Source organism: Sinocyclocheilus anshuiensis, unplaced genomic scaffold (genome assembly GCF_001515605.1).
Source record: "Sinocyclocheilus anshuiensis isolate Anshui unplaced genomic scaffold, SAMN03320099.WGS_v1.1 scaffold521, whole genome shotgun sequence".
In the NCBI taxonomy this organism is placed as follows: Eukaryota; Metazoa; Chordata; class Actinopteri; order Cypriniformes; family Cyprinidae; genus Sinocyclocheilus; species Sinocyclocheilus anshuiensis.
The window spans coordinates 187,972-200,082 of NW_015540882.1; the positions used below are offsets into that span (position 1 = coordinate 187,972).

The following is a 12,111-nucleotide window of genomic DNA, read 5'->3' on the forward strand; positions in this document are numbered from 1 at the left end:
CACAAAAACATGCTTGTTTACTGCATAGCAACTCTTTAAAGAGAAAAAATTCAAAACCTAATATATATATATATATATATATATATATATATATATATATAAATAAATTAAAAAATGTTTGATTAATAGGGGTCATATAATAAACTTACTGCAGTATTCCACTGTATTGCATAGATAGGTATAACATTTGAGTACTGAATAAGTCAAATTCAAGTCTTCATGATCTCTCACACACACCTGTTTACTGTACAAACACAAATGTTTACTGTTTGCATTTCTAGTACATCCCTCTTTCCTTAGTTCAATTATGCAAACCTATTTGCCACATGCACTGCAATGTGTATTATATTGAAAGTTACATTTTCAAATGAAAATGGCAATATGCGTTCATATGTGCTTCATTTTCGCTGGAGGAAACAGCTGTGGTGATGGGGTTGAACGCAGTGAAAACTTAGGCTACAGTAGATGGGGAACCGATTATTGCTCCCCCATGATATTTTGTAAACTGGATTTATGACAAAGAACTGCACAGATGCAGATATTATAACAATCTATCGATAAACACACCCCTTGTCCTCTGTTTCTCGCTCTGCGCCGCCGCGGTCTGCGGATTGAAAAAGAACGCGCTGAAAGACGTGGAGGAGCCAATCGGTGTCTGCCGCCATTTTCAGATGAAATTTTAAGGGGACTGAGGCGATCACGAATTCGTGTAGTTTATGGAGCTAATCGCAAAATTTTAGATGGGCTGAGTAGTCATTTTAGGGGGGCTATAGCAAGCCTTTGTTTGGTCTTTCTTCTCATCTACTTTGCCTTTTTTTACCTCACCTTTTGCTTTTCTCATCATTGTCTACTGACCACCATTAATCATTTAACCCTTGACAAAAACAGCCAAAAAATAACACATTTTACCTCATTTAAACTGCACAAATAATTATTGGATGAACTACAGAATAATGTTACTTTGTTTTCATGCACATTGATACACATCCATCCTCTCGTCCGTATTCTTCATCAGACGTCCTTCAGCACATGAACGAGAGCAAACACATCGCTGTGTATCACAAGGGGCGCTTTTTCAAGGTGTGGCTGTTTTATGACGGACGGCTGCTGTTGCCTCGAGAAATTGAGCAGCAGATTGAAAGGATCTTGGCGGACAAATCCGAACCTCATCCAGGAGAGGAGCTGCTTGCCGCTTTGACAGCGGGCGACAGGTGACTGCTCATTTTTATTATTTTTATTTTATTTTTAATAATTTGTTTTATTATTATTACTTATTTAAGTAAATTATTTACTTTTTTTAATTAATTTAATTGTTAATTTAATTTTACGAATATTTGGTAAATGACAATACAACATTATATTGTATTTTTAATATATAATATTATATATAATAATATAATGCATATATAATATAATATTATTTAAAAAAAAATTTTTTAAAGGGGTCATATGATGTTCCTAAAAAGAACATTATTTTGTGTATTTGGTGTAATTAAATGTGTTTATGCGGTTTAAGGTTCAAAAAACACATTATTTTCCACATACTGGATCCACAGAGCAAAGTTGTTGTATTTCCTCAGCAACCAGCAAGGATCAGCTCCAGGCATGACGAAGCAGATATCGTCCTCTTTTGGAAGGCCAAACAAAGTAGTTTCACTTTCACAACGAAACACACAGCGCCTTCACGACATGGCGTGAACAACAATACTACAGTGAGAATAAAAGTTACGCCTTCTTTCTTTGCGTGAACATTTGGGCGGCGTTATGCAAATCTTCCCACATAGTGATGTAGGTATGTGGGGGCGTGTTAGAACGAGGCGTTTTAGGTAGGCGTGGTTAACTCTTAACTTTTATAAAGAATATCTCTTTGGATTTGAGACTTTAGTCTTTGCAACTTTACAGATCTTCTTTATGCACCAACAGCTTGTAACACTCCAAAGAGAAAGGAAAATTTGAAATCGCAGAATATGACCCCTTTAATTAATTTAATTGTTAGTTTAATTTTACAAATATCTTATAAATAAATATTTGGTAAATAATAATACAAAATTATGTTGTAAAAAAGAAAATAAATATTTTTATATTAAGGAAATAAGGTTTCTTTTAACTGTGGACTTTCTGTGGCTGCTAAAGCTATAAATTTCTTTCATTCATGAACCAGATGCTGTTTCTTCTCTTTCTGTTCACTTAAATGTGATCAAAGCCCATTAAAGAACACGCAAAGAGCCAAGTGATTTTATCTCTGCTTTTGTTCCCCATTACCCAGAGATCCCTGGGCCAAAGCCCGCTCACAGTTCTTCAGTCAAGGGAAGAACAAGCAGTCTCTGGATTCTGTGGAGAAAGCGGCTTTCTTTGTTACTCTGGATGACACCGAACAGCGTTACGATCCAGAGAATTCGGTGCAGTCACTGGACAGCTATGGCAAATCTCTGCTCCATGGAAAATGCTATGACAGGTGACTACGATCTCGCTTGGTTATAATTAAATTGGGTTATAAAATCACTTATTGTGAACCATAATATATTTCTGTTAATTTAATGTTCTGTTTAAAAGTTTGGGGTCCGTAAGATTTCTTAATTAATTAATACTAATAGATTATTTTAAAATATTAATTTATTTAGCAAGGACTCAATTGACTGCATTGTTACAATATTTCAAATAAATGCTGTTCTTTGGAACTTTCTATTTATGAAAGAATCCTGAAAAAAAATGCATCACATTTTTCGTAAAAATATTAAGCAGCAAAAACTGCTTTCAACATTGATAATAATAAGAAATGTTTCTAAGAAATGACACTGAAGTCTAGAGTAATGATGCTGAAAATTCAGCTTTGCATCACAGGAATAAATTAAATTTGAACATATATTACAATAGAAAACAGTTAAATTGTAATAATATCCCAGAATATTACTGTTTTAACTGTATTTTTGATCAAAGAAATTTAGCCTTGCTGAACATTACATTACATTTACATTTAGTCATTTAGCAGACGCTTTTATCCAAATGACTTACAAATGAGGACAATAAAAGCAGTCAAAACCAACAAAAGGGCAATAATATGTAAGTGCTGTGACAAGTCTCAGTTAGCCTAATGCAATGCACGTAACAAGGAGATAGAATAGAAAAAGAATAGGGAATGCTAGTGTTAGAGGGTCTTTCTTTTTTCTTCTTTTTTTTGAGTAATAAAATAAAACAAGTCAAAAGAATAGAAAAAGAACAGAGAATGCTAGTGTTAGAGGGTCATTTTTATAATAAATAAAAAAAAAAAAAAAAGATAGAATAGAAAAAGAATAGAGAATGCTAGTGTTAGAGGCTCTTTAAAAAATAAAAAATAAATCTAGTAAGAATAGAAATAGAATAGAGAGTTCAAGTGTTAGAGGGTCAAGTGTAGATAGAAGAGATGTATCTTTAGCCGTTTCTTGAAGATGGCTAAAGACTTGAGTTGGGCAGGTCATTCCACCAGCAGGGAACAGTTAAAGGTAAAAGTCCATGAAAGTGATTTTGTACCTCTTTGGGATGGCACTATCATGCGCCGTTCACTTGCAGAACGCAAGCTTCTAGAGGGCACATAAGTCTGAAGTAGTGAATATTGGTAAAGGGGTGCAGAGCCAGTGGTAGTTTTGTAGGCAAACATCAATGCCTTGAATTTTATGCGAGCAGCTATTGGTAGCCAGTGCAAATTGATGAACAGAGGTGTGGCATGTGCTCTTTTCGGCTCATTAAAGACTAATCTTGCAGCCGCATTCTGGATTAGTTGTATAGGTTTGATAGAACTGGCTGGAAGACCTGCCAAGAGAGCATTGCAATAGTCCAGTCTGAGAAAAAACAAGAGCTTGAACAAGGAGTTTTGTAGCATGTTCAGAAAGAAAGGGCCTGATCTTCCTAATGTTGTATAAAGCAAATCTGCAGGACCGGGCAGTTTTAGCAATGTGGTCTGAGAAAGTCAGCTGATCATCATTCACAACTCCAAGGTTTCTGGCTGTGTTTGAAGGAGTTATGGTTGATGCGCCTGGCTGGATGGTGAAATTGTGATGAAGTGATGGTTTGGTTGAAACCACAAGCAGTTCTGTCTTGGTCAGGTTGAGTTGAAGGTGATGGTCCTTCATCCAGCAAGAAATGTCTGTTAGACAAACTGAGATGCGAGCAGCTATCGTCGGATCATCAGGATGGAATGAGAGGTAGAGTTGAGTGTCAGATCCAGCAAGATAAGTATTGAAGATTTGAAAGCCGCTCTTGCCAGTCTTAGGGCTTCAACAACCAAGAGCAAGGCAGTCTCGGTTGAATGTCCACTTCTGAAGCCAGACTGGTTGCGGTCCATGAGGTTTTGTGATTGAAAGGCAGATAAGAGCATATGAGACTTATTTAAAAAAAAAAAATCTTACAGACCCCAAAGTTTTGAACGGTAGTATATGTTTTAAGTTTTTTTTCACTTTATCGTGTGTGTGTTTTTTGTCTCCAGGTGGTTTGACAAGTCTTTCAATCTGATTGTGTTCAAGAACGGCACTATGGGATTGAATGCAGAACACTCCTGGGCCGATGCGCCCATCGTTGGCCATTTGTGGGAGGTGAATACTGTAAATCAATTCATTAAGATATTGATATGCATGAGCTGTTTTGGTAAGAAAGAAAATTCATATTTGACAAAATCACATTTTTATATAAGTGCAATGCAAATATTTGAGTCACTTATTGCACAAATTCATGTTTGTTTTTCCATTGGTATAATTATACAAATTAGCCTCAGCACAGTAATATGAACTCTTGGTGTGCTGCCTATAGGGGGCACCCTAATCTTCTCATGTGACCTTAAAAGTATAGTTCACCCAAAAAATGAACATTGTGTCATCAATTCCTCACTCTCCTGTTGTTCCAAACCTGTGTGATTTTCTTTCTTCTGTTGAACACATATTTTGAAAAATGTTTGTAACCAAACAGTTGATGGTAGACAGTGACTTCCATAGTATGGGGAAAAAAAATACTGACTACCGTCAGCTGTTCGTTACCAACATTCTACAAAAAAAATCATCTTTTGTGTTCAACAGTTGAAAGAAAGTCATACAGGTGGGGGTGAGGAATTGATGACACACAATGTTCATTTTGGGTGAACTATTCCTTTAAAGGGATGGTTCACCAAAAAATGTAAAATCTGTCATCATTTTCTAAATCTCTACCTTCATTTCAAAAATCTACCTTCATGTTGTTCCAAACTCTGTATGACCCTGTTCTTTCCTGTGAGCAACACAAAATGAGATATTCTGCAGATATTCAACATATCCTGGTTGCTCTTGTTCATACAATGAAAGTGGATGACAATTAAGACTGTCAAGCTCCAAATATAAAAAAAAAGCACCGTAAAAGTGGTCAATATGACTCTTGCGCTATATATTTCAAGACTTCTCATGTCATAATATAGCTTTGTGTGAAAATCAGACAAATTTATGGTGTTCAAACATTTTAAACATCTACACTAATATTCAAAAGTTTGGGCTCAGTAAGATATTTAAATATTTTAGAAAGGCTCAGTAAAACAGTAATATTGTGAAATATTTTTTACAATTTTAAATAGCTGTTGTCTATTTGAATATATTTTAAAATGTAGTTTATTCCTTTGATGCAAAGCTGAATTTTCAGCATCATTACATTAGTGTTCAGTATCACATGATCCTTCAGAAATCATTCTAATATGCTGATTTGCTGCTCAGGACATATCTAATATTATTATCAGTGTTGAAAACAGTTGTGCTGCTTAATATAATAACCATGATACATTCCTTCATGATTTCATGATTCTTCAGCATTTATTTGAAATAGTTTTTTTGTAACATTATAAATGTCTTTACTGTCACTTTTGATCAGTTTAATGCATCCCTGCTGAATAAAAGTACTAAATTCTTGCAAAAAAGGTAGTATATGTCATGTGATATTTAAAATGTTTTTGTTTGTATTATGGCAGCATGTCTTGTCATCGGATCCAGTGAGACTGGGCTATACTGAGGATGGACACTGCAAAGGAAACCCCCATCCAAACCTGCCGGGACCCCAGAGACTGCAATGGGACATCCCAGAGGAGGTCAGTTCAAATGTTTACTGTGCATTTTAATCATGCTGTACTTTCATCCACTATATAATTTAACAAGGAGCGGCCTTGTTCCTTCACAGGGCCAGGCAGTGATCAACAGTTCTCTGAAAGTGGCTAAAGCTCTGGCGGACGATGTTGACATGCACATCATCCCCTTCAACGACTTTGGAAAAGGCCTGATCAAGAAATGCAAGACAAGTCCCGACGGCTTCATTCAGATCGCCCTCCAGCTGGCGCACTTCAGGGTACGAGCGATTCTTCAGCGATTCTTTGGATTTTTCCTCAGGCTTCTGTGTAATATGTACACATTGTCCTCCTGTAGGATAAAGGCAAGTTCTGCCTTACGTACGAAGCCTCCATGACTCGTCTGTTCAGAGAGGGCCGCACTGAGACTGTGCGCTCCTGCACCACTCAGACCTGTGATTTTGTCCGTGCCATGATGAATGACAAAGCAACGGTGGGATTGACTTTAATGGCCAGCTAGTTTCAGCAAGTGTGTTTGCTAATTCCTGCTAATTCCACAATGTTTTTTTGTTTTTTTCCTCAGAGAGAAGAGAAGTTGAAGCTGTTGAAAGTGGCGGCAGAAAAGCATCAGGACTTATACAGACTGGCCATGACAGGAAAGGGCATCGACCGCCATCTTTTCTGCCTCTACCTGGTGTCAAAGTACCTCGGTGAAGATTCGGCTTTTCTTAAAGAGGTGTGAGATACGCCACAAGCTAAAATGCAATCCATTTCATAGACTCATCACATTTGATAGTGATACGTTGGGTTTGTTGTAGGTGTTGTCCGAGCCCTGGAGATTGTCCACCAGTCAGACTCCTCTCCAACAGGTCGATCTGTTTGATTTAAAGAGGCATCCAGAATACGTCACCAGCGGAGGTGGATTTGGACCTGTAAGTTCAATTTTGTTTCTAACACTCTGTCCTACCTAGACATGATTCAGTGAAAACTCAACTCTTGGTTTACAGTATTGTAAAAGTTTTGGGTGGCAAGATTAATTGAATGTTTTTGAAAGATGTCTTTTATTCTCACCAAGGCTGCATTTATTGGATCAAGAATGCAGTAAAAACAGTAATATTTTGAAATATTATTACAATCTAAAGTAACTGTTTTCTATTTGAACATATGTTAAAATGTAATTTATTCCTGTGATGCAAAGCTGAATTTTCAGCATCATTACTCCAGTCTTCCGTGTCACATGATCCTTTAGAAATCATTCTAATATCCTGATTTGATGCTGAAGAAACATTTCGTATTATATGTTGAAAACAGTTGTGCTGCTTCATATTTTTATGGTAATTGTGATATAAACTTTTTATAACATTATAAATGTCTTTACTGTTATTATATATCAACTTAATGCATCTTTTTTGAATAAAATTATTAATTTCTTTGTTACTTGTTTTACCCAAACTTTTGAATATATATAGCCATAATTTTAGGTTTTGTTTTTGACTGTTATTTATTTATTTTTTTTACATAGTTTAATAATATGTGTTCAAGGTTTATAAAGAAAACAGTGTTTTGTTTTGTTTTGTTTTGTTTTTTGTTTTGTTTTGTTTTGTTTCGTTTCGTTTTGTTTCGTTTCTTTTGTTTCGTTTCGTTTTGCCAATATGTGACCAATATGTGTGTTGTTTAGGTTGCTGATGACGGTTATGGTGTATCATATATTATTCTTGGAGAAGATCTCATCAACTTCCACATATCCAGCAAACACTCCAGCCCAGAGACGGTGGGTTCAATTTATTACATCTAATATAAAATATGATAAAATATACATAATAGTAATTATAGTTGTTATTATTTTTATACAATTAATAATTAAATATAAAGTAGTTTTTGAAAGGTGTTTTTTTTTAAGAAATCAGTTATTCAGCATCCAATTAATTCAGCTAGGATTCATTAAATTGGTCAAAAGTGACGTTATAAAAACATTTAAAACATATTAAAACAGAGAAGTTACTTTAAATTGACTTTTTAATGACTTATTTCAGAAACATTAAAAAATCTTAGCAACTTTTGAATGGTACTGTATATTCATATTAATTATATCAATTGTTAAAATAATTTAAAATATGATATCATAATTCTGTTTATTTGTAATAATTCTGTACATATGTAAAATAAAAATGTTCCCGTTTTCTTGTGATTTATAGGACTCTCACCGCTTTGGAAGTAACATTAGGCAGGCAATGCTTGATATGTTGGATCTTTTCCAGTTTGACAACAAAGCTAGCAACAAGTGATCTGTCTCTTCTTGTTTTCTCATTTCTCAAAAGGGAAAAAAATATTTTAAACAGAGGGCTGATGCTCCTTAGGCATGTACAGAGTAATTGTTGGTTTTAATTAAAGTTCAAATAATGGTCATTTAAACAGGACAGAGGATGGTATCTGGGCATTTGATGAAATTGCATTGTGTAGAGTGTAAAGGAGAAGACATACTTTGTGATTTGGGAATTATATCAGACTGTATGACTTAGGGGGTTTTTTTTGTTGTACTGGGATGTATTCATCCACTGTTGCCTTAATCTCGAACGAATGTGAATGGGCGAGAAATGTTCTTCAGAAGATCCGGGAAAACCTGTTGGCGTTTTGTGCTGCTGTACATTCAGACTTTCACCTTTTGAAACATGACTCAGACATGACCTAGACTCAGGTTTTCAACTAATTTATTCACTTTATTGTGACTTGAATTGTTTCTGAAGTAACACTTTGGCAGGTTACAGGGATACAGGGGAAGCTATACAGGGAAGACAGGCCAAATATTACAAACATATAGGGCAATGGTACATATTTTTCTTTCACTTGTGTTTTTGTATTTAAGCATGATCAAAGAATTGCAGCAGAGTGTGAACATTATCATATATACAGTTATTTTCATTTATTTAATAGATTCACCATCACGTAAACAACACTCCAAATAATGTAATAATTTAGCTATATGTTCATGAGTGCACTACCAACTAAGCCAAAAATCATTAATTCACAGGTATAAGGGATAATAAGATTTTGTTCTGTATATGTTGTTTCTCAGTGATAGAAAAGTTTGCTATTTATTTACCGGTTCCTCATCAAACATTTCTGAAAGTGTGCTTAAGGATTCAATGAATAATAATTATTCTTTACTGTAAACATGAATGAAAACGAATACAATTTAAAGGGAAAGTGTCACTTAACTTGATGTGTTGTGCAATGTATCAAATATATTTGTATCATATTTTCCTCAATAGACCTCATTTTTGCAGCAAAGGTGTGATATAGGAACTGGTTGGCATTGTTACTGTAATAATTCAAAACACATTTCAACAATAAAAGTTGACTTTTAAGACTGATCTGATCTGTATACGTCACATTTGATTTGATTATGGAAAATGGGCACTGAAAGTATATATTATTTCCCTATATTTCAAGGTTTTTTGACATTGTTTCACTGAAATTTAGTTTTTCACATTGTGGTGTGTGTTTTATGGAGTATAGTCATGAAATAAAGCAAATACATATGCATATATCACTATTCAAGTAATATTACAAATACTTGTAATGTGTGTCCAAACCTGCTCCTGGAGGGCCACTGTCCTGCGGAGTTTAGTTCCAACCCTAATTAAACACATGAACCAGCTAATCAAGGTCTTCGGGATTACTAGAAACTTCCAGGCATGAGTGTTGGAGCTGAACTCTGCAGGACAGTGGCCTTCCAGGAGCAGGAGTAGAAAGTCCTGTACTAAGGCGTTAAGCTTATGCCACCACTAGATGGCGAAATACACTACTGATATTAAATAACAGCCTGAAAATTAAAAAGACACTCACATGACACATCTATGAAGTATACTTTACTATGAGGAATTGTCTTAAAACAAAGGTACAGTGATTAAAAATTTAGCGCAACGAACAAGAACTGTGGCAGGAGTTCCAACCTCAGACTCCAACCTCCAACCTCAGCCTTTGAACAAGGTTCCAACCTTGTTCAAACCCATCTGCATGTAATGTTCTAGTAATCCTGAAGAATTGAATTAGCTTGTTCAGGTGGGTTTGATTAGAGTTGGCTCTAAACTCTTCAGTAAAGTGGATCTCGAAGGCCAGAGTTGAGAACACCAGCCCTAAACTTTACACCTGTTTTGTTTGATCATTTCATTCTAAGCTGCAAGATCTGACTTCAGGTCAGAAAAACAGGAACATTTCCTGGCCATCTTTTAAAGAGCGCCTTGTCTCTGATTTGTATGATTATTTTTGGTGATGAAGCTCTTACCGTTTGACAGGCAAGGTTTGGACCAATAAGTCTATTTCAGATCATGGCCCCTCGGGAAATGTCCTCACAGAATTGCAAACAACAGCACCCCTAGTGACCACACTGTTGCTGGCCTGCCATAGTACTTAAACTTAAACTCATTTATAGATATTATTAGTTTCATTGACTGTATTTTAATTAATTGAGACCTCTCCACCCCTCCCTGGCCTGAGCTGTCTCACACACACACACACAAAAAAAAGTTCGCAAAATATTTCCTAAAATATCATATTACACCAGGGGTTCTCAAAATCTACATTCAAAGTTCCAAATCTGAATTTTCATCAGTGTGAAAGGTCCGGACCTGAACAATTGGTTATTACAAAACTTGTTTTTAATAAGCATACATAACATGCATAACAAATCAACACTCATTTTTTGAAAAAAATAAAGTGCCCTTTGCATTCAAAATACGTTAATAACAAGTGCAAAAGTGGCAAAACAATTCAGTTAAATGTCAGCATTAGAGGCCGATTTTTTTTGGCCAATATGTTTGGCCTGTTTTCTTTTTAGTAGTAACCTAATTTATAGTAATTATAGCTCAAAATTTAAAGGAGACATATTATGCCCCTTTTTAGAATATGTAATATAAGTCTCTGGTGTCCCCAGAATGTGTCTGTGAAGTTTAAGCTCAAAATACACCACAGATCATTTATTATATCATTTTGAAAATGCCTATTTTGAGTGGAAGCAGAAACACGCTGTTTTTCGTGCCTGTCTCTTTAAATGCAAATGAGCTGCTGCTCCCCGCCCCCTTTTCCAGAATAGAGCTGCACCATTACAGCTCGGACCTGCTAAAAACATGTGTTTTGGTTCTGATTATCGTTTATCGCGCTGAAATCATGCGTTTTAAACCACATTAGTTTAAACTTCCTTGGTTGGTAGATGCACCGGGGACCTGATTATAGCATTTAAAACCTGAAAAATCTGTTTTTCATGATATGTCACCTTTAAGCGCCTTCTCAACATAATTCTTAATGTTTTTGTTTATGTTTGCTGACAGACACCAGTGTTTCCCACAGACTTGCAAATGCAAATTCATTCTCTGCCAGCAGGAGGCGCTTTTAGAGAGCAGATATAATGGTTTCCCTGGTAACAGCTGTAATCAAATAAGCACTGCGCTCACAAACGCTACTTTACAGGAAAGACTAAATAAAAAATGACATCAAGCTTTTCTGAAAATGGTCGGTTCTTTTCAAAGATACATTCATATAAAAAAAACCTGCGCCACATTTTGATTTTGAAACGTGCAATGCTCATGTTTCAATTAAGTATAAGCCTTTTGGAAAATCTAGCTATTTGTGCCAGTCAGTTTTGATATACTGACGGGCCGCCACAAATAACTAAATTTATGGGATACACTTGGACACTGCTATAAGTCAAATGGCCATATAAGTGATAACCAAAAAAAAAGAAAAAATTCATATTAGCGGTGAAATGTCACCCGATTACGTCAAACGTCATAGGCTCATTGGATGTCATGACAACAAATGTCACAAAGAAAAAGTTTGAATATCTTGCCTTCGCTTTCATTTTGGACCATCTCCAAAAATACATTCAAAAACTAAACAAATGATTTACAACTTGCAAGTTCAACATGCGTTTATCAAAGTAGGAAATATAATGAGTGCTCTTGAGATATGAAATTGAGGCGGGTCCGGATTGAATTCCCTTATGTTAAAGGGGTCATATGATGCGATTTCAATTTTTCCTTTCTCTTTGGAGTGTTACAAGCTCTTGGTGC

The 12,111-nt window shown here is 35.5% G+C and overlaps 1 protein-coding gene across 2 annotated transcripts in view; it reads left to right on the top strand.

Annotated features, from left to right (window-relative positions):
- The window catches only part of LOC107688557 (carnitine O-palmitoyltransferase 1, liver isoform-like), a 26,215-nt gene extending 16,797 nt beyond the window's left edge, over positions 1–9,418 (top strand). For both annotated transcript variants that reach the window (XM_016486256.1, XM_016486257.1), the window contains exons 10-19: positions 1,016–1,211; positions 2,267–2,455; positions 4,460–4,565; positions 5,954–6,070; positions 6,160–6,324; positions 6,402–6,536; positions 6,627–6,779; positions 6,862–6,975; positions 7,722–7,814; positions 8,239–9,418. In XM_016486256.1, coding sequence (XP_016341742.1) covers positions 1,016–1,211; positions 2,267–2,455; positions 4,460–4,565; positions 5,954–6,070; positions 6,160–6,324; positions 6,402–6,536; positions 6,627–6,779; positions 6,862–6,975; positions 7,722–7,814; positions 8,239–8,328 — 1,358 coding nt within the window. In that variant the 3' untranslated portion in view covers positions 8,329–9,418. The remainder of the gene's footprint in view (positions 1–1,015; positions 1,212–2,266; positions 2,456–4,459; positions 4,566–5,953; positions 6,071–6,159; positions 6,325–6,401; positions 6,537–6,626; positions 6,780–6,861; positions 6,976–7,721; positions 7,815–8,238) is intronic.
- Positions 9,419–12,111: the final 2,693 nt, after the last annotated feature.